The 22,938-nt window shown below is 30.9% G+C and overlaps 2 protein-coding genes across 3 annotated transcripts; both read right to left on the bottom strand.

The window, feature by feature from the left end:
• Nucleotides 1-696: 696 nt before the first annotated feature.
• Nucleotides 697-11,616, bottom strand: LOC130644461 (NCK-interacting protein with SH3 domain-like). Of its 2 annotated transcripts, XM_057450087.1 has the most exons (13): nt 11,390-11,615; nt 10,582-10,682; nt 10,198-10,370; nt 8,511-9,057; nt 8,105-8,231; nt 7,803-7,964; nt 5,279-5,365; nt 4,800-4,938; nt 3,448-3,528; nt 2,700-2,828; nt 2,529-2,621; nt 1,902-2,074; nt 697-1,577 (listed from the first exon to the last, which is right to left on the bottom strand). In XM_057450087.1, the coding sequence occupies exons 1-13, from the start codon at nt 11,555-11,557 to the stop codon at nt 1,389-1,391; spliced, it is 2,169 nt and encodes a 722-aa protein (XP_057306070.1). In that variant the 5' UTR covers nt 11,558-11,615; the 3' UTR covers nt 697-1,388. The 2 variants fall into 2 exon arrangements, with proteins under 2 accessions (XP_057306070.1, XP_057306078.1); XM_057450095.1 differs by lacking the exon at nt 2,529-2,621 and having other exon boundaries at nt 11,390-11,616.
• A 240-nt stretch (nt 11,617-11,856) lies between these two features.
• On the bottom strand, nt 11,857-21,462 carry LOC130644486 (ubiquitin carboxyl-terminal hydrolase 3-like). Its single transcript, XM_057450123.1, has 16 exons — nt 21,335-21,462; nt 20,751-20,811; nt 18,682-18,765; nt 18,510-18,596; nt 18,347-18,428; nt 17,040-17,137; nt 16,320-16,439; nt 15,886-15,999; nt 15,257-15,398; nt 14,797-14,848; nt 14,455-14,541; nt 14,242-14,360; nt 13,656-13,778; nt 13,410-13,480; nt 12,877-12,917; nt 11,857-12,681 (listed from the first exon to the last, which is right to left on the bottom strand). Exons 1-16 carry the CDS (start codon nt 21,426-21,428, stop codon nt 12,530-12,532), a joined length of 1,527 nt encoding a protein of 508 aa, XP_057306106.1. The 5' UTR covers nt 21,429-21,462; the 3' UTR covers nt 11,857-12,529.
• Between the last annotated feature and the right edge of the window lie 1,476 nt (nt 21,463-22,938).

The raw sequence follows: 22,938 nt of genomic DNA, 5'->3' as shown, positions 1-22,938 counted from the left end.
CATTTAGCATTGTCTTCTTATCACATCTTAATGGCCAAGAAAGTTCAGCACTTCCATCATTGTTTAAAACAAGAATACCATTCTAAACAATATTGACTATAAGTGTGTCCGCAGTTTAGTTCTTTTGGTTTATGACAGGTGTCTAAGCAAATATTACATTCTAATATCGCAGTAAGTTGAACTTTTGATAAAGCCATATTACTATAGAAAATTTTCAATTCTCCTGAAAATTAAATTTTATTATATAACACTTTGTTGACGTTACGGAATAATACAAAGTGCCAACTTTTCACTCACTGATATATAAAGTAATTTTGTTCAACAATGTTAGAAATAGAAGAAATATAAGTTTTAAACAATAACAAAGAACTCATTGAAAATCTATCTTCCAAAATAAACAGCAATTAGCAAGATTTGGCACAACCAAACAACACAAGATCCTATGTTCTAAGTCTTAATCATTGACAAGTGCAGCTCCACATTGACAATTTGTGTGAAACCAACAAAAAAATTGCTGAAATGACTTCTTGCGGAAACAAAAATTTGGCAACCTTCTTTTTTACCAATTATAAAACACTACTCATATAACATTCACATTGCTAGTAGAAAAACACTAGACTAGTAGACATTAATTTAATCACAGGAATTTAACCTTGCTTCCTTGTCACATAAGAACAACAAAATAATTTGAGAATATAAATCCGAACAATTCTTCTTATCTAAAATATACATGTATACAAAAAGTTTTTAAAAAACTGTGCTATAAATAATAAACTATAAATGATATATACTATATAATCGTGCCGATGCCTTATATATATATATATATAAGATCCATAAAATATAATTAAATTAATGACTATAATATTTATGCACAAAATATTTTATTTAGACCTAACCTGACTTTAGAATGGCACTGTTACAGTCTTGACCATACCAGTAAATATTGAAATTTTAAACAGGGCAATTGTTTTCTAATGGATGAAAAACCTTAAACCAGTTTTTTTTTAAATCGTGGTGGTTGAAACTGTAATATGTTTTCCACTTACTATCTTCCTGTACTAACGATATGGGTAACAGAAAGTATGAATATTCTGAATTTCTCTCGCTGGACAAAACTGTTTAAAATTTCACCTGAAAAGCCAAAAAATATATTCTTACAATTAAATTTACCTTGATTAAGGTAGTCCATCTTTAAAGGAAGGCAAAATATATTCAATACTAATTATTAAATTTTTGTCACTTTAAAAGAATTAGCTTTACCTGCTTCAATGTGTATGTGTACACAATACAAAAGATATAGTCACAACAAAAAGAAATAAAAGGTATTAACACGTTCCCAAAATAAAGAATTGCTACCAAAGACAACATAAAATTTGAAGAAAATTTTAGGAAAAAGACTGTGCAAAGCGTGTCATAATTTCTCGAACAATATAGACGTCCACTTCACTTTCTGTTTCCCTGTTGCTTAATATTTCTGAAAAGCATCGCTTGAATTCTTGTGAACGATGCTTGTGTTCATGGTAATGAGTTGTGTTCAATATACTGTGAAACAGGGACAGATATTCGGTCCGAACCTAAAGAGAAGGGGGAATAGGAAACAAACCTTTACATAAAAATAAAGCCATGCTTACATGTGGTAAATTGCTTGTGAACATGTACCCACAAATTCCTGTCTAATGTGAAATGATTATAGTAGTAAGAAAAGGGCTTAAATCTAAAACAAAAAAATCAAAAGTAAAGACAAACTCAAAAGGTTCTTTACAACACCAACAGAAATAGCTACATCGCTGACCCATTTACACCAATGCTAAACAAAGCATTGATGGTTGTTGAAAGAAGTAATTCTTTGCATGAACTCTATGGAAAAACATAATCTCAAAAAGCAAGGTAAAATGTACCCTATCTTTCTTTTGTCTGTCAGTAAGTTGTCTCAAAATGATGTCGAAGAGGACATATAAGTCGTTAGTGAAGAACATTCCAGATGTTTTTGTATCCGCAAAGACATCCATCAGAAATTTCACGACTGAATCTGGACATCTATCGTTGAACTCAAATAAAGCAGTTGGGTCATCTGAAAGGGAAAAAAAACTATTTCAAATACAAGGCGAGTTAAAAAGCAAAAACTGCACTTAACAAAAGCTATAATTACAATTTTTGCAACAAAAACTTCAGCATTCTCTATGTTTTCGGTCTGATTTGTTTTTAACCCCTTTAATATTATAGATATAAGTAATAAAAAATGAAAACAAAACAATAAGTTTGTCTTTCTATGAATAAGCTAGGGTGAACTCAAAAGTTTATTAAACCCTTATTTTGACAAAAAACCTAGACCATAGCAGGCTGTTTACTAAGTCTTAGACTTGCTCAAAGTATTGCATAGAAAATAAGGAAACACAAATTCTTTAAGTTCTTTTATTGCAAAGTGAAGAAAAGTAGAGGAGATGAAAGATGAAAAATGAACTGTTATAAAAAAAGGTTTTGGGAGTTCAAGGAACATTTTGAAACAACATTCGAAACAATCTTACTTTCCCTATTGAGCAGTAACAACACTTTTTCTGACAATGTTCTGAACACGTTTCGTCTTGACATAACTTGCATGACAGTGTTTACTCTTGTTGCTGGAAATATCAATCATAATGTAGTTATAATGTAGTTATTTCTTAAGATTGCGCTAATGTCTGACATCACCTACTTACTTTTAAAATGTAGATTATATGACAACAACAATCCAACCAAACCGTCTGCGACTTCGTCCTCTGTGTCAGCATCAGGAGGATCTTCAATTTGATTGAGTACGAACTCAATAAAATCCTCATTAAACTGAACTGCAAAAAAACTTAAGTCTTAGCATTCTAAAGCTATCCTTGTCGATAGATAGACAACTTACTGTGGCGAGAAATTTACAACTGGATTTGCTGAGTGTTTAATGTTAAAAAAAAACACAACAAAAATATAAATTTGTGACCTGCACGAGTTATATACAAGCGGTTAAAAGGTTTTTAGGTTTAAAAAAATAATTTCTTTATTCCTCTTAAACACACTGTATCAAATTTGTAATATTTGTCCCCACAATACAGGATTTTAGTAAGTAAATGACATACAAAATAGCCCATAAGTTTGCACACAGACACAACTTATGGCAACACTGCTTGTAAACTGGATAAATAACCTTATTTTGAAGTTTAAAATTGTTTTCAAGGAAAATGTACTATGGGCCAGAGAAATTTGTCCCACAGTGCAGAAGGTCCCCATAGTGTTAGTTAGCAACGCACAGAAGTCTCCATAAGTCGTATAAATGCAAACACATGCAATTGCATGTGTCATGTTTTAATTTTATATGCACCAGACTCTCAGTACACTCCTTTAGTTATGCGCATGTTCCTATTTCTGAGTTTAGTAATAAAGTAGCAACAACTGAGTATGGTAATAAAGTCAAAATCTCACCATAATGATGATATGGCACAGGTTCACCAGTAGAAAATAACATGGTTAGTAGAAAGGATGAACTCACAAACTTGAAAATATCTAAAAAAAATGAACACAGAAGAAAACATTATGTGCATTTAGCTCAAAATTATTAGTGAAAAGAACAGAATACTGGTCTCAACAGCCGAGCTTGACACGACCGTTATTATTCTAAAACTACAGATTTTAACTTGTTTGTAAAGGTTGAGTGGAGAAATTTTGGTGCAAAAATATCATAACCCTGCAACTTCCAAACTTATTCTTAAAATTGGTTTGCAGATATAATACCCACAATAAAACAACCAAGATAGCAGGCTTATTTTACTGCTGACTTTCATGGTTAATTGTTGATGTCAGCAAAAATTGAAATGTGGTTTTGAATTTAGTGGGTTAATTAGGTCGACGTTATTTCATACTGTTATTAATTAGGCAAATAATTCAGAGGATAACTAAAATTTTCTTAACAGGCAAAACGAACACAATGTGTTTAATGTGATAAAGGACGAAACAAGGAATTATTGTCTGTCTATAAGACTGTCCCAGCTGACAAATATGCCTAAGAATGTGAACGAAAAATGGTTTTGTTTGACTTTTTTTCTTATATTTTTTTTACATGCTAGTTCTGTTTTGTTTTATCTCATTCTAACTCTTTTTTCAATTAATACCCACAACTGTTTTAATCAAATTAACATAAATTCTTGGTATTTTTAATTTCAGTAAGAGTCCCTGTTTTAAAATACGTTAATCTCTCATATGGTAATAATAGCGATTCTAAAGGTTTCAATTATGTTCAATTACTTGCATAGACAATGATTTATCATGTATTAAGACTAATCACCTTGTTTTTGGGTTTTCTGTAGCTTTCATAGGGCGTTAAAATAAACATATTTCCTTCACCAAAATAGGATGGGAAATATTATCTCAAAATATATATGCGCACCTTCAAACATAAAACTGTAAGAAAAAAAACTGTATGGTGCAATATTGTGTGTTTAGGCGTTAAAATGAGGCAAAAAAAAACATACACAGGTCATTTGTGTATAGAGTCAGGGTTTAATCACCACCTCTAAAGCTTCAAAATTTTCTATCAAAGCTATATTACAACTATTAGGAGAACTATTTCCCCTCTCATAAGAGATATCATTTACACTGTGTTTTAATAGCTTGGATAACATTTTTTTATTGTGTAGTAATTTGTAATCAAGAGTTTGTAGCAAATTTTAGAATAGTAAACAATGATGAAAAGAAAAATGTAAAAATTAGTAAAAGAATTAGGGAAATTAAAGCCATGACAACTAGTGTAAAATAAAGTGATAAAAAAAATTACTCACCAGCTTGATCTTGTAGCATATCTTGTGCAAGCTCAGTGGGTAGAACGGAACAAAGGAGCTGTGATATAAACTGTTTACCAAGTTGACAGAAACATCCAAATGCATGAAGAAGAGATATACGAAGCTTAGAACGAGATTCCTAATAAAGAAAAAAGTCACATAGAAGGAGCAGAGCATATCTAGCGTAGACCTCTGAAGATATTTTGTAATCAGAACTACTTGTCGTTAGGCCGTGGAAAATTCAATAGGGGAATTGTCTGTTGTACAATATTTTCCGCACCACTATTTCATAACGCTTTCCCTTCTGTTAACAGGAAGTAACAAAATTTATTTGGATGGCAGTTATTTCTATGATTATAGGTGCAATTATAATCTGGATAAAAAACCCCTGGGTTTGAAATTGTCTTACAGACAGTGAGTTTTGTAAGGGAGGAAATCAAGATGATCTAGTCTCTTTTGGCAATGACAAGTTTTCTCACCATTTGATAGTATAATATTAGATCATTGATGTATCGATACTCATCTTCTTCCAAAACAGAACGACATATACTTGGATCAATTTCGTCCTTAAAAAAAAGTTCACGCCAACATTATTAAAGTCTACTCAGTAATATTACACCACATCAAGTAGCAGGAAGAACAAATTAGTTGAATCAGTATATCGATGCACTGTGTTCAGACTTGAGACGATAAATTTATAAAAAAAATTACGCAAGGAGGCTATTTATTTGAAAAATGGTGTTCACAAGTTGGTTCAGACTGGTCTTTAAAAATCTTTAATACTGTGTTTACAACTGTGCAAATTTATCCAGACCCATGAGTCCAGTTACTAAAAATAGACATTTAGTGGAATCACATTTACATTAGATTTTACAAATTTATACAAATTCAGCATGAAAACGATAAAAAAATAAGAAAAGTTTTTTTCTACATTAATTAGAATTCGCAATAATTGCTTGAATCCGTATAAATTTTGTAATGTAAACCGACAATATGGTATTTATCTGAATAAATTTGGTACAATACACTAATGCAAAAATTATGCATTTTTCTGTATGTGTGGAAACAGATGAAAACGAATAAAATATCTTTGGTTTCAAACTATTACATTTCTGTTTGAATCCAGATACTTTCTTGGAATCCGTATAAGTGCTTAGTGTAAACGTAGTATAAAAGTTTACTTTAGACAAAAAGTCATGCAAAACAGGGCCGACTTCTCATAAAAGGTAAAATAAAGATTTTGACATAGCTGTGAATAAAAAAGAGAAATTGCTGCACAAAAATCTTTTACTAAATATATGGTTCATTAATAATCTTAATATTCATCTCATCTCATCTATTGACATGTAGGTACATCAAATTTAAAGGGGAATTAAGCCCAGATATTTTTTTTTCGGAAATATCTTTTACAAAGCCTACATATTTTGATGGTATATAAAAAAAATTGAAGTTTTTTGAATTTACATCTTTTCTAGCATAAAGTTGACAACAGTAATCGCCATGTAAAAATCAAAACAATATCTGCGGTGGAGATCTATGACGTACTTTACGTTCATTACAATTTTTTGATATCTTTGTCTTTTTTAAAGTTTTTACACAATGTGAATAAACATAACAATTCAAAAAATATAACTCTAGTCCGTTGTACTTTATTTTGCTTTTTCGTTGTTGTCCAACCCATGCTAGCATGGAAAACGGATGTTAAGCCGAGAATGATGATGATGATGTTGTTATTGTTTGTTTAAAAATGCTGAATCAAAGTTTGAGTTACAGTGTAAACCAGGATTAAAGATAAAATATTCAAAAGAAATTTATTCATTTATCAAAACTTCTTTGAAACAAATTGTTATTTGAGGCACATGGCCTCTCCTCCTTTTTTAATTGCTACTTAAGGAATGGCATTATTTTTAATTTAATTAAATAATCTGCGATGGTGTGTATAAAGCGAAAAGTGAGAAAATAAGAAGATAAAAAGAATATTTTATTTTTGTGTAACTATGAAAAATATGGTCTTTCAAATATTTACAAGAAATATATTTTTTGAAGACTTCCTTATTCATATATAAGGAGAGTTCGCAACATGTACAGTTACACCAATGCAAATTTTCAAGTCTGCTTAAATTTAATTCTTCTTCGCTATCACTAGATTCATAAGTCACTTTTTCAAGTTCTGCTTTAGAGTATTCAAGCTCATTCATGTAACATCCTGTTACCGACGTTTCACTAGAGTCACTTGAATGATCTACAAACAGGAGAGTCAGAGCAGGAGCTTAAATTTTCCATATCTCACTGCTTGCCTCAGTGCAAGCTTAAGGTAGGTTTCCATAAGACTGCTTTTACCGCTCAAACGGAAAAAACTTGAGAGCTTTTCTCACAGGCATGCACAATGAAGTAGAATGACCGCTGACTCGACGTAAAAATATGCTCCCAAGCTTTTCTCAAAAAGTTGAACTCATTCAACTTTTTTAGAGCGTATTTTATCTCTCGAGCTTTTTAACCAATGAAATACAAGAAAATGTAAAGAATTGCGCAATCCAATTTCTTAGTTGTTGTTTCCTGTTACATCTTCTTTTAATTCGCTGCCAAAAAACACAATGTTTCATAGCCAAAGGTTTTTTCTCTTTACGTCAGCCATTTTATTCTAAACATCTTTTCTCTCAAGCGAGAAATTGATTTCCATAAGTTCAAACACAAGAGAAAAATGCTCCTTAGCTTTCTACGCTAGAGCGAAAAACACAATAGTATGGGAAACCTACCTTTATGCTTCTTCAGCGTAAGATACCTCATGGTATATGGTGCTTACCGTTCGCTTATAGATGGGGTAAGTTTTATATTAAAATCAATCAAAATAATATTTATTTTTCAAAATTTTGACCAGACTTTGGGAAACGAACATAATGTTAACCGAGATAATGCTATTTAGGTTTGAGGCTTAATTCCCCTAAAAGTTGTTGCAAATCTGTGAGTACCAAAAAGCCACTGATAAATTAAATGCACTACTACCATGATGCTCATCAAATTCTCCATCAACTCCTTGATCACTAAGAAATCTTCATGTATGGCCCAATTTCGTTGCTGGGAGTCCTCTTTATGTTCTGTTAATTGGTTCAACACATCGCACAGCCGGTTTGCATCTTCCTCAGCCAAAGAACCTTGAAACACATTCTAAAATTATGTACAAAAAAGAAATTTCTACAGACAAGAAAAAAATAGGTTTCGCCTAGTGTTATTTTATTAACCTGGTGGGAGACAGCAATTATCTTTGTCCAATCAGAATGAAAAATAATCTGGAAAAAAAATCTTACCAACTTATCATCCTGAATTTGCTTCATAATTTTCTTTAGTGGTTCAGAGATTGAGGGTACTTCGTTTCCAATGGTTTGTAGAACACAACGTATGGCCGCTAATGATTTATTAAAACTCATCTTACACCTAAAATTATTTTTGTTTCCTTAATGCTGTTTACCTACAGTTTGAATGAATACAATAAAATTTAAAATAAGATGCTTTTAAAACGTAGCAATCAAGAACATCTAGTCAACAATCTTAATTAAGAGAAGTAGGATCCCTGTTGATCACTGTTAAAGATATTTTGGCTTTGTGATGTTTCATTTACTATTAGATATGTGGAAGAATTGATTTGCAAATGGCAAAAATACCAACTACAATAACAACAAAAACATTATGTAGCAACGGCCTCAAATACTATACCTTCCTCTTACAGCATCAATAAGTTGTTTCCCCAAATCCTCGGGTACATAGCATCCTGTATCTTGTTGCAACAAAGACTTTGAAGTTATTGTACTCATGTCACTGGACGCAAAGGAGTCTCTCGATATGGTGTTATGTGGCACAAAAGAAAAACTTTCTGTATTTTTAGTACTTGGAGATTTTTGTATCAGGTTATCAACTTGTTTTGATTTTACATTTTCATCTGATCGGATAGTTTTGAAACTTGATTCACCCATTCTGGAGATTGTTATGTTACTTCCCTCAATTACCTTTAGCTTAACATCTTTTGTTGTTGTGCTCTTTGAAGTATTTACTTGATCCTTTTTACCAGAAGATGGTAAATATACCTGATGTGTACCTGTGGGACTGGTTAGGCTTTCATTTGATGACTCAGAACTGTTTCGTTTCGAAGGTTGTTTCATATTAAGAGGACTAATGTCTCCTTTATTAACTTGTATATTATAAATCTTACTACTGGCACCATTAGCGTTTGCCTCTGATGAAGCATCAGAAGTTGGTGCGGCATCTAAAAATCAAAAAGAAATGCCTTATGACTGAAAATTAGCAAAAGAGAATACTTTTAATATTTAATACTTAAATTTATGAACTGCCTGTTTTGGGAAGTATGTTTAGGCTTTAAAAGATGGGAATTCCACAACAAATTTGTATCACTCTTGGCAATTGTTGAGTGCCGACATGAATCAAAAAGGCTCAAATCCTTGAATTTTATCAGGCTATTGTGTTCACAAAAATGTATGGGCGCCACCGTAGAGAATTAGTCAATATTATTGTGATTGTTGTTAGCATAATGTAGATTTGCCACTTAACAAAGAACAACATCAAAAGCACCACCTCTACGCAAAATCCATAATAAGAATGCATGATGAACTTAAAAAAACATCTATATCATGAAAAAAATCCAAAAATAAGATCGTTTAAAAATCAGTTCAATTAAATATTATATTAAATATTAAAAGACTTATTATCTATTTATTTACCTGTATATTTTTAAATTTTTAAAGAATTATTAATTAATAATTGTAATTAATTTTCCAATACTGATTCGGAAAATTGAAGAAACAATTACTTTGACCTAATTTTTTCAGTTAACTTGTGGACGTGCAGAAACTTGACATGTTAATATCCTACGCAGTTACTTATAGTGGGTTATGTATGTGTTGAACAACAACTCGCGTGAAAAGAACAACTAGCGTGAAAAGAACAGCTCGCTAAAAGCACCAGGCTTCCTCTAAAAATTCATTAGACATGTATAGTATAACTTAAATATGAAAACCAAGAAGGAAGTATTATTTTCATTACAAATTCAACATGCATAAGAAAAATAAATCATCACTGTATGAAATTATAACAGCATTGTTAAACGCTGCCCTTTGAATTTTCAAATTATTCTGCTCAGCCAATAATCTTCTATACTAAAATGGCTCTTTAATTCATGTTACTAAAAATCTTTCACTTATAATTCAAAAAACACACAATGGATCGAGGTTTTTATATGCCACACAAGGAATATCATTGTTTAAAACATCTTCAATATTGTGCATCTTTAGTTGAATCATGTTAGCCACCTTTAAGACTCTAGCCCATACAACATCACAGCAGGTCTGCGAGGAAAGTGGTTAGATAACTGGTTATTACTGTTATTTACCTTTAAAACCAGGTGGCAGAGGTGCAGAATATCTTTTGGTTGACTTTCCTTTCTTAATACTGTTTGCAGGTACTTGTGGAGCAAGTCTCTTAGGTTGGTGTGGAATTTCAGCAGTTGGATTAGTCCACAAACTCTTTCCTGATGAGATAGCTTCGCGGTTAACCATCAGTTTTCTGTAAATAGTAACAGAAGGGTACACTTTGTCATTCTATAACAAGCAGAAAGGCAAATGAAGGTTAGGGTTTTCATTAATTGCTAGCACAAAATTCAAAATCTTTCCAGATTTGATCAAATCAATTTGACCATTTTCAATTAATTTAAGTAAAATTAAATTTAACAAAACAAAATGAAGCATTTTTAAATTTTTGTGGTGTGTGTACTTACTGTATATTTTTCCTCACAGTTTCATTCCAAACTGTATTAGGAGAGTTATGAATAAGTTTAATTGATTCATCTATTGATTTGAGTACATCCTTCTGACTGATCTAGAAAATAAGGGTAATTATAACAAAATATGGTTAATGGCATATTTTGTAAAGTTGATACTGTGATATACAATTCTTTACTTTTCTATATGTATTTCGTCTAAAAATTTCTATAATTAATTTTAGTATTTTAAGGCGGCTCCCACTTTAACAAATCCATTTTTTTTCTAAACATTTTTTGTACAAAGATCTTCTGTAAAATGTTTTTTTTTTATAGTTGAAATAAAATAAATTAGGAAGTGGGAAAAAACAGGGAAAATTTATTTATTTATTTTTAATTTTATTTCTATTTTTAAAAACTTGTTGGCACGCATTTTATTTCGAAGTTGAAGAGAACCTTTAACTTTTGAAATAAATTATACAATGGTAGTAAATTATTAAAACATTTCACACTTATTACATATCAAGTAATTCCTTTCTCTTTTTTTAAGTGGAAATCCGCCCTTAAAGATATTTTTCTAAAAAGAATTTAAAATGTAAGGTGTCAAAAATAATGTTTATTTCTACACTCTGCGTGACATTAATTTTAGGTTCCCCACTACCATTTTCCTCAAGATAACATTAATCTATCCGTGCGTTCTACCTCTGTAACATTAACTAAATTTTGGAATTTAAGTGGGATTTGTGTGGGATTCAACACCTTATAAAATTACCATTTTTCTTTTTTCCCTAATAATTAAAATTTAATAAAAAATTACAATACAAACCTTATTTATTTCCAAGTATGAAGCAGGCACAAGACCAGTAATGCCATTTGTGCTCAACATCGACCACCAATGCTCATCAATTTGTTCAATCAAATTAAACTCATCTCCAGGTTTAAAGGAGAGTACATTTTTGTCAGCATTGGTATGTGAATAAAGCGCCTTGTACATAGCATAAAATTAATATGATATTATCTCAGTTCTCCTAAAAAAAGAAGAAAAATATGATAAAAAAACAGTGCAGAAATACGTGTTGATGACAGACAAAAGATTCCACGATAAAACTTTGCCTTTCAATAGTAAAAAATTTGGAAAAAAATAATCACCAATATTGTGTTGCTACTTTAGGCTCAGTGATGATTTCACGTTGTCGATTTATTATTCAAACTTTTACAGTTAGGTATGTCACCCATATAAACTTTTCGTATCTAACATTTCTGCATGAAAAAAGACGGAAAAAAGACAATGGATAAGAAGATGAATTATATTGTAAACTATATATACAATAAATGCAATATTTTTTTATATTATTGCACACATAATTATTAACAATATCCAGTCAAAAGAAAACAAATACAGCTTATCTAAAATTGTGTATCCAACAGGTACAAAACAATTTAAAACAATTTTGGATCAACATTCAAAAAGGAATTTTTAGGTTTCTAGCAATGCAGAAACTAAAAACAGCAATTTGAATCTTGAACATGCAGAATATCAAAGAAGAAAGTATATAAAAAAAAGTTGGAAAACTATCAAGCAGCAGAGGGGGAAGTTTATTTGAAACTAAAGAGTAACAACCTATTTATGAAAAAAGAAAAGCTGTTTCTGTTAGATGATCTTTTACACAATTTTTACTAAATAAATACAAGAAGACAACTTTTGCTCCACCATCAGTTCAAATACTTAAATATGGACCTGTTATTATTCTTAAAATAAAACACATGGTAAGGTGAACAAATTTATTAGTAAAATGCCATTTTATGCAATACTAAACATCAAATGATTCACAAAAAATAATAGATTCAATGACAAAAACTCAAACAACTAAACCAAAAAATACACACAAAACAACAACAACACGCTGTCATTTAAAACTAATATAAAATTTTAAAAACATTTAGAAAATCACTCTATCTATTATAATTATTTGGCTCGCTTTACATTTTCTTTAATACGTTCAATAATGTTCACATCAGGATACTGTCTTGTGTAGAAGAGGATGTAACCTTTACAGTGTGTGATTGAGTCTTCGCTTGTTAACGAAACTGTACTATCATTAAAGTTATACCAAGCACCTAAAAGCACAGAAGATATTAAAATTAGGTGCAGCAAGGTTTAATATCTTTACATGCTTATTTTGGCACACATTAGGGCGGCATAAAAAGCTGTTCTTGAATTAATGTAGCTCGGCTTTCAAATGCTAATGTGAATTTACAGGGCTGACACACATTATTATAAAGATTATAATACAAAATGGTTTCACAACTAACCTTCATGCCTAGCATAGGTTGTATAATGCCCAGAACCAGCCCTAAAAACAAAATATAAAGATATAATAGACTGCAATTTTTTGGTGTTCCAAAGTAACTTTCTTTTATTTACATCACTTTTATTTGTGCACACACAATCAAAGATAAATTATTTTAAAACAATTTTACTATAATCAACATGTGGCATAAATTAATGGTAATGTTATACATTTGCATAATATATTACATCCAAGAACAAAAAGTACAAAGGCATAAGGTGTATAACATAATATCAGATACACTTATGGAATGATGTTTTGCTTTGATTGCTGAAATTTGAGATTATGTTCTATGTTAGTCTCAGAGTATTCTTAACTTGCCAATGGTGATCATGGTTTATTTAGAAAAAACATTTAGCAGGAGAAAACAACTTTAGTGACAAACATAGAAGAAAAAAAGAAACAGCATAAATGGAATAATTTCCAATGCATAGGTTAGGACTAAACCTTAATATAATATAGAAGAGCAATTTCTTCAAAGGAGAAAAAACATACCCGCTACCATGATGAACGACAGCAGCTGCTAAGTCATAGACATGTGCCTTTGTTGATAGTCTATGTTGTTTCTAAACAAATCAAAATAAGAAAAAGTGATTGGTATGAAGCAACGCTGAGTCATAAGTTTTAAAAAAAACTCATAAAGGAGTCATAGTATCACTAAAGCTTTTTTAGTATTTTAGAAACTTCATGTCAACTTGGCCTGATGTAAGAGGTATAACAACAAAACATGAAAAGACTTACTTGTCCTTGTTTTAGCATGTAACTATTCATATTTAACTCTGTGATTGGAAAACGAACAAATGTGTCCACTTTCGTTCGACCATGAGGTGAATAACGAAACCGTTTTAAATGAAGACATAATACCTAGCAAATATAAAAAAATAAATAAACATTCTATAAAAAAAAAAATGATGCAAAATTTTATTTAAAGGCAGCATTGAAGAATATGTTAAAAAGGTTTACTAACAATTTTGAGCCTAAATGATCGAGATAGCAACTTTAACAGTTTTATTTCCAGACGTTAAAGACTTTGCAAATTCTTAAAAACATTGAAAAGATTCATTAAAAAGAGGTGAAGAAGATTTAAAATGAAAATAGACGTTCATTTTCACTGGTTTTAATTTTACAGTATCATATATGATTAATAATTGGCGAAACTTTTATTTACTCATTTCCAGTTTGCCTGGATATTATGTTAACTACCAAGTATTGTGTGGGATGTATTAATTAGCAAAGTTTTGAAGAGAGTTTTGAAAAGTTATCATTTTTTGTAAAATAGCTTTAAAAAATCTAAGAAGTGTTTTTACAAATAATTGTAACATTATACGTTAGGCAGTTGTAATAACCAGAATTTTTTCGTTGACGGCTGCTTCTTTTTACATTTCTCACATGTGTACCATTCGGATTCATCAAGTTCTTCAACTTCGATAAAACGTTGTAAACAATCTAAAAAAACATAAGCAACAAAAGAAAATAACAAATAAGGAATGTCACTAAAATGTGAAAATCCATTTTATAAACAGCAACAGCTGCAACATACCCGTTAGATGACAAACTTTGGATTTAGGTTCTAATTTTTGAGCACTCGATTTCTTGGACGATTTACATGGAATGTCAAGAGATAAATCTAGAGTAAGGGAAAAAATTATTAGCAAATCAAAATTCAGAGCACTCGCATATCTCAAAAAAAAAAAAGGATTCAGATAAGGAAATTGTTAAACTAGTTTTATACATGACAATATATCAAAAATTTGTGTACAGCTAAAGATGCTGCTGTTTTTTCCCTTGCTGCAAATCAAAGAACTTGAATTGAGCACAGATCTGTGCCCTGATAAAGAATTGAGCACAGATTAACTATGGGAAATCTTTTATTCCTACTTACCCCAATAAGGTTCTTTCTTTTTTGAAATGGTTCCACATTTTAGACAGGTTACCTGAAAAGAAAATTAAAAATATATTTAGAGCATTTGGCATTTATTTAAATTATTGAAAATGAATAAGAATTTATTAACTTCAGTTAACATGAAAAAAGAATTAAAAGAACAGAAAAAAGATGGGTTTCTATTTTAATGAAATTGGTCAAATCTATCAACGTTGATCAATGCAGAATTAGGATTGCTTTCTACTTTTTCTCAATCAATGGCTATTTTCAATGAATATAAAGCTAGATCCCTATTAAATTCTTTTCCAGTAAAAAAAGTTCCTTCGGAAAGTTTTATTGGTACACAGTAAAAATTGAGATCAGTTCTGGTGCTTTTATCATAGAAAATCAACAAAAGGTAATAAAGTTTTTAGTAGTTGTGGAACGTTTAAATAAAGCATTAACCAATATTCATTTTTACCTCACTTTGTAGCTGCCCACCAAATATTCCAGATACAATTGTATCACGGCCATTCGAAAAAATATTAGTTTGTAACAATTCAGTATGAACTCGATCTAACAGATAATGCATAAATTCATGTGCGTCATGTTGTTGGTAACCTCTAAACAGAAAAAATGTCATTAAACAACACATAGCAACATTAGTAAACAAATACTCCCTTAGTTACAAATACTTAACCCTTTAACTAAAGACCTTAGAGGTAACATTAATGTCATGTAATAAGACCTCTTATAAGTTGATTTTAGGGCAAAAAAGTAAAAAAATATTATATATATATGTATTTTGTTGACTGTTTCATGGTATTCGTCAATTCAGATGTTTATCCTTATTTTATCAAAGATTTCTATCCCACAGTAAAACATTATAGCCTCTTGGAGCTTATTTACTCATTTTCTGCCATTTAGTAGGTACATATATAATATACATGTGTTACACGTTAAATTTACAAATGGAATGCTATTAATCTTAGACTGTTTTGTGTGTGCGAACAGTTAAAAAACAAAACAAAAGAAGAAGAGAGTGTAGTAATAGAGAAACAGTTGGCAATGCACCACAACTATCAGTAAAATTCTTCCACATTAACCAACCTAAAACGTGGAACAACTTTCCAAACAACAGAAAATAATGCATCTGGGGATATAGCTGCAGTTGCACCTTGCCATAAAGCGCAAAGAATTTTACGAAGTTCTTCCACCAAAGATCTAAAAATACAAAGTAACCATTAGTAAAATTGATTAACTATTAAAATCACAAGAGTATCACCAAATCTGAATTTTGGCTACCTGTAGTAGGGTATATTCCTGCATTTGATATCAGTCCTGTAACAGGTTTTTTTGTTTTTGTTTCAAATTTTTATTTTGGACAAATTTAAATTAAATAAAAAAAATTGATTCTAATATTACCATTATGCTTGGCAATCGATGTTTGTTTAACTTTGGCTAAAAATGGTATTTAAAAAAGGGAAACTTGAAGGAAAGTTTTGTGGGGCATAAAATGCTTTTTTGGTAAAAACACAACTTACAGATCGTCAGGTTGATAGCTACGAGTGTAATATTTTTTAATCTTTCCATTGTCTCCTTTCTCATCGTTTAACTCAATTGCAGGAAGCTCCTTGAAATAGCAGCTGAAGTGTTTTAGATTACTGAAAAAAAAAACAGTACTTATACGAAAACGATTCATAAAGACAAAAGAGCAAAGCACAGAATGCAGAGCTGTTCAAGAAAATGTAGCACAGCACATACACATACACACAAGTGTGCACACACTTAAAATTAAGTAGGTGCAATATCAAATCTGCCTGTAAAACATTATGAGAACTTGACCAATTCACCAAACCCAGAAGAATGCCTGAACGGTTATCGATATATGATATTTGCTACATACAAATCACAAAAAATCTTGCTCAGGGAGGTCCAAGAATAGGAAATAGGAAATCAATAATGCATCTATGCTTCAGGGGGGATACCACTATTCCTCTAAATAGCATTGCCCTCGTCCAATGTAGTCAGTGAAAAATTGAAACTTTTTGTTTTGTTTTTTCCATAGAGAGTTTCAATTCCTGCTGGCTAGCTCACAAGGACTAAGAAAAAGGTTCATTGAACATGACAGTTGACATTATCAAGCTGACATTGTGATTTAATAAAAATATATATGTACTTAAATCTCTGCTAAGTTGTTGATTTAAGAAAATGGTTCCTCTATCCAATAGCAAACAAAAAAAATAATAAATCTATTTACAAACCTTAGAGACTGTAAAATAGCATTCATAAAGCATGTATTTCCAAGGTTCCGAATTCCAACAGTCTTTAATTTTTTGGGTGAATTGCTGTACATGTTTTCCTACAAATTAGAGGTTTAAAAGAATTTACAAAACGTTTAGCACAAAGATGAAAACAGAGCTTATATGTAACAATTAAATTAAAAACAAAATAATCAAGATTTAAAGCGAGGGCAGGGGGTGAAATGTACCATGTTAACCAAAACGTGTCTATAGTGCTTAGTGCACTACAGCCAAGTTTGGTACATTTTTTTATAGCCTAAGATGTTGACCTGGTTTCACTAATGACAACATATATAAGTCACTTTGTTTAGCCACATGTTAGTTGTTTTAAATTTTTTTTGATAAAAGAAAAACAGTTATGGCAAATAATTCAAGCTCACAATGTTAACCAAAGTAGTGGGGGACTTTTTGAATCGTGAACCCCAAACATGATGACTCTCTCAATCTTACCTTCTTTTTCTACATGTCTGAAATAGTATGCATGACTATGCTGTCATTTTCATAAATTTATTGTTTATTTTGCAGGTCATCACAAGCAAATAGGCAAAAATATGCTTGGTTTTCAAATTAAAAAAATCTTTATCCACATGGCTTAAATAAAACTTCAAAATTCATTTAGAAAGTTCAGCTACATTTTAACAAAATTATACAGAAAAAAAATTATACCGCGTTTGGTTTTTAAAATTGTTTGAATAAAAATAACACTTTTGGCATAAAGAAAAAAGTCAATTAAATTCGAGCCTGCTATGGTCTCCAATTGCTTTTTCAAATGAAGAAATTATCTACAATTAAATTCATGATAAAATGTCTGTTTCGCCTGAAAGTGCAGCTTTGCAGACTTGCTTTATCCGTGCCCCGTCAGCATTCACATCCGCATTAGGTAAGAACCACATGGCTGGATTTCTTATGAAAGACCTGGTTACCAACGACGAAGGAGGCAGGCTAGAGAGATTTATGTCTATATGGTTTTTTAACTAAGTCAGGAGTCGGTGATTTAGCTAGGATGGTCAAGTTGGCTATGAATAGGCCTGCTCATGAATTAAAATGGATTTTACAGGTTGATTTTGAAAACTCAATATTTATTTTTCAAGCGTGCGATTAATCACACACCTGAAACAATTTAGGCGTGTGCCAAGGCATCTCCTGAAAAAGACTGCTTCATCTTGAACTGATGTAAAATATAGACATTACACAGTTGTCTTTTAAAACTGTATAGCTTGGTTTGTTTATTTTTTAAATTTAAAAGCGAAACACAACAATAACCTTACTTTTGATGAAGATTTTAATAACTTTGTAGGAGTTTCTGGATGCAGTAACTGTTCTTCTGTTCGTTTTCTTCTTTTTCTTTGACTGAAACATAAAACAGAACATCCTCTAGCCATTTGAAATTTTGAAGCATGCCAACAACTAATTTCATAAAATCCTACTTACTGTGGGATTTCAGTTTGCAGTGCAGTTCGTATTAACTCCACTGTTCCAGTTTCGGTATCATTAATGACAAAATCATCGCATTGATAGCTACACAAAATTAGGAAAAAATTAAATAAACAGAGGATGAAAATGCAGCATAAATTAGACTTGCCTCAATGATTTTGATACTTACCAAAACACCATAAGTGAAGCATCAATGCATACAAAATGAAATTCATTGGATTCACCATGTGCTTTGCAATGTCCATTCACATACCTTTACCAGAAATTTGAAATTGGTTATGATTGACAATTTCACGACTTTTACATATTTAAGACAATACATAATTACTTGTTAGCTCTGCTAATCAAGAGATAAAAAAAATCTTAATTTTTTTTTGTATTAGGGTTTAATGACGCTGCTGCTCAAGGGTAAAAGTGTCAATTTCAACCAAATATAAAAAATATTCCGAAAAAAAAGACTTTGGATCAATGTTATCAAGGTAGAAACATTCAAGCACAAAAACAAGGTTTCAATATAGCTAAAACAAACATAGGCCATTGTTAAAAATATATTTGTTTCTTGCAACCAGCACATAAAATAAGCCAAGCAGCTGTTATTTTTTTTTAGGTGAAAACCATTAAAAAAACATGAGATAAACGTATCATATTTTTTCAACAGTCTCTGTAAAGTACACTCAGGAGAACATTTTTAGGAATTTTAGCCTACTTTATGTGAACTTCTTAAAATAGCAACATTTCTTAAAATACTGACATGCATACATGAATTACATTTTATTCTTTCTATATTTGTTACTATTTAATAAAATTAAATAATTGACTAAAATCTATTATTTTTATACACGTACAAGTTTATTGGTTCAACTTTTATTTTTACATGTTACAGGAAACAAACATATGGTCCTACAATGGATAAAAAAAAGAATTTCAAATAAAAATTTCGTATTTCTAAAAAACACTTAAAGGTAGCAACTGCTTGAAAATTATAATGGCTGTATTAACTTATATTTTGTATACTGACAAAGAAAACTGCTACCTGTCCCTTTAATCTTTGATAAAAACAAACATAAACAAAACTTTATTTTGTTTGGCCATGTCGAAGCACAGCTTTGTTCATTCTCAATGTTTGCGCAGTTAAAGACTGGGTAAAAAATTAATATGCGTAATTATAAGCTTGACATCAGTGGTCATATACTACTTTCAGGACTTAAACAAAAAAAAAGCATTAACCCCCTGAAGTAACACTGAGATGTCTTTATCATTTTATTCCTTGTGGGATACATATGTAGATTGCATTCTATTCGTTCAATACATACTTTCAATATGAACCCGTTAGAGCAAGTTGACTCGAAAACCCAGCCCAGTTTTAATGATTCGGAAGAGGTGTAAGTCGTGGCATACCCTCTTGTAGGATACGTCAAGAGTACCCTAGTCCCAACGGAAGTTCTAGAGGTGGATAGTTCTTGGAGAGGATACGAGTAAAGTAATAAAATGTATTTATTGTAATAACTCTTAAGGTCGGTCGGGATTTTTTTTAAAGCATGTCCATCTACGATTTATTATTCTTATATTTTAAAAGAATGTGCCAAATAAGTGCCACCAAAAAAATCCAAAAATGTAGTTGGTTGCATGATATAACAGTAATTTCACTTCTGTATTTTCCTTCTCCTTTTTATGTAATTTTTTTCCAATGTGTAGGCCCTTAATTTTTTCAAAGTTTCGAAAGAAAGAAAAAAAGTAATAAATTATTCTTTCGAATTTTACCTCTTGGTGATGGGGGTAAAACTCACATTTTTTCCGATAAATACATTCATTTCCTTGAGACCTATTGGTTTTGTGTTTTGATGGAACATGACCACTGACGTAAACGGAATACATATTACAAAAGCCTTGTTTTTGTTTTTAAAATGGAGAATGTGAACGGAAGCATAAAGGGGAAGCTTCGAAAATCAGAAAAACAACATTAGAGCTTGGAAATTTTATTCTTCAACTTCTAACTTGAAATTCATAAATAGTAAGATTTGATCTTTCAGTTAACTGAATACTTGATTTAAGCAGTCACTACCTTTAACAATTTAAAGTTGTCAAATAACTTGTATTCGTTAGCAGCTATCAGTGTATTGCAAACCCACCTAATGCAGAATAAGCAATAGATGTCTCCCAGTTTTAAATAATGACAAAATGATCGTAGTTTTTAATACTAATAATTATTATGAAATCACCATAACTAAAAACACAAACCTGCCGCATAACACCATACCACATTTTAAACACATCCATGGACTTTTATTTGAACGGCATTCTAAAAAATAAAAAATTCAAATCAATTTTACAACACAGCATAGTAGTCAATGCTCAATGACTAGAACAGCAAACCACAGTTATACATGATGGCCTTGTTGTGAGTATTTACAGCTTTCACTAAAAGCTATGTCCCACTGCACAGTCAGATACATCAACCTGCCTGTTCAATCTACCATAATTTTCAAAATAAAATTTTGACACTTACAAAAGATAAAAAAGATGGTTATGTAAACTGATTTGTTATTTTACTGATCTTTATTGTTTTCAAAAACTGCCACAATCCTTTTATTTACCCAAAATAATACGAACAAAGCAGTTAAGGCATGGCATAATAAAAATCACAATTTAAATATAATACAAATATGTCGATGTATAAATGAATGCCTCATGACAAGTTCAGTAAACCTAAACAATGTATATGCACACATAAGCCATCAGGTATAGATACACAAAGTTGTTATATTGCCATAATTAGCGCCATATCAAAATGGTCATAAAAAACTGAAATATTACTCTATTACCTGCACATGTCCATAAATTTCTATTTTCTTCAATTAACTTTCTTACAAAGGTAGGTGATATATCAACAGCTTTGTCTAAGTGTTTACATTCCATTTTAGGGAAACTAAAATCAGATTTTCATTAAGCATTTATAAAGACCACAGTTAGTAGTTTGTCATTTTCAAACACACAGAAAAACAAAACTGTGCTAAATACGAAGTCAAAAACAAATTTAACATTTCACTAACATTTGCAGACTTTCACTCGATTTTAGGAATTGGTAAGCAGCATAAAATCAAAATATACTTTGTCAAAATTGAAACAACAGCCGTAAAGTAAATCAGTTGGTCCTGACTGCAAGTTAGCTCTTATATAACCCAATTGTAAACATTAGAACTTGAGCAAGATGACACTATCCTCAATGCCAATACTACCTACGGATGAGTTGCACATGTTTATACGAGCATCCTGACAGGCAAGAATGGAAGGGCCACATATGGCAAATTGGCTATTTAGTCCTGGTCATAAATGGTGTGCAGTGACATGTGTACTCCTTCAGGCATGCCTGAATTAAATTTGGCATGCTATCCTTTCCTCACCCCAGCTTAGTCCTCGCCAGTTATCAAAATTTCAATTTTTGCACATATTAGAACACTGTGGCTATTTTAAAGCAACATATTTTTAGCGTTCTAATCTTGACGTAAAGCCTTGTTCTCAAATTAGTCTTTTAGCTTAATGTTTAGTTTATAAAAAGTGAGCTTTGATGTTTTGGCATTTAACATTTAAAAAAGTGAAATATATAGCTTTTCTAAATTTTTCCTTTCAAAGATTTTCTTATTTACCAGAAAAAACTATATTTATATATAAAAAATAAAAAATGTAAAATAATATGCAAGAAAAAGCATTAGTTCAAATGCATTAGGAAATACTGACATTCAACACAGAAAAAACATTTAATTAGATAGATTTTAGGGTTTTCCATCATGATTTAATTTAACCACAAGTGGTTACAATGTAAACTGTTTTTAACCTTGCTTAAATGTTTGTCATATAAATTTTCCCTTAGGCACTTTTAATGGTTACAATGCAGCACCAAGTAACAAAGCCATGCTCTAGAAAAAAAATTTGTTTTGTCGTTATATTTTCAATATCTTTTGAACAAAGACTTCTTATGTCAATTTTACCATCTTATTTAAAAGTACCTTAGCCATTACGTAGGCAAATGTCCAGTGCTGACCAAAATTACTTTGAGGTTGTAGTTTTTTTAAAAGTTTAGGTGATTGAAGTAAAAAGGGCATTGCAGTGGCATGATTTTAATTCAAACTTATGTTATTATATACATTTCTTTTAAGTAGTTAAAATGCTACATAAAGGGAACAAGAAAATAGTGAAATTTGTTTAACCACACGCCTATGATGCTTTTATGCCTGTCTTTTTGACAATCATACGTCTTTTCAGAACTACAACCATATTTAATTTTCAATTTTGCATAAATTTGTTCCGGCGAAAAAAATGGTCTTTTTCCGACTTACCGACTCAGGTTTTTATTACCAAAAGTCAGTCAGTCGGAGGACGCGAACACAACATATTTTTGATGAGGGCCTTGTGCTAATATATTAAAATA

This window comes from Hydractinia symbiolongicarpus, chromosome 1 (assembly GCF_029227915.1).
Source record: "Hydractinia symbiolongicarpus strain clone_291-10 chromosome 1, HSymV2.1, whole genome shotgun sequence".
NCBI classification, from domain to species: domain Eukaryota; kingdom Metazoa; phylum Cnidaria; class Hydrozoa; order Anthoathecata; family Hydractiniidae; genus Hydractinia; species Hydractinia symbiolongicarpus.
Note: the sequence above shows the minus strand (reverse complement) of the source record. Positions and strands in the feature narration are given on the sequence as shown.

What these genes read in the sequence shown, in the direction of transcription:
- LOC130644461 (XM_057450087.1), bottom strand. Translation starts at nt 11,557, where the DNA reads ATGTACAAGGCGCTTTATTCACATACCAATGCTGACAAAAATGTACTC. An exon ending in TCTGCCACCTGGTTTTAAAG is followed by an intron (nt 9,058 to 10,197) that starts GTAAATAACAGT and finishes TTTGATTTTTAG; the next exon opens with ATGCCGCACCAACTTCTGAT. An exon ending in ATTGATGCTGTAAGAGGAAG is followed by an intron (nt 8,232 to 8,510) that starts GTATAGTATTTG and finishes AAATAATTTTAG; the next exon opens with GTGTAAGATGAGTTTTAATA.
- LOC130644486 (XM_057450123.1), bottom strand. Translation starts at nt 21,428, where the DNA reads ATGGAATGTAAACACTTAGACAAAGCTGTTGATATATCACCTACCTTT. An exon ending in GTCGTTCATCATGGTAGCGG is followed by an intron (nt 12,918 to 13,409) that starts GTATGTTTTTTC and finishes TTTTGTTTTTAG; the next exon opens with GGCTGGTTCTGGGCATTATA. An exon ending in AACCTATGCTAGGCATGAAG is followed by an intron (nt 12,682 to 12,876) that starts GTTAGTTGTGAA and finishes CTGTGCTTTTAG; the next exon opens with GTGCTTGGTATAACTTTAAT.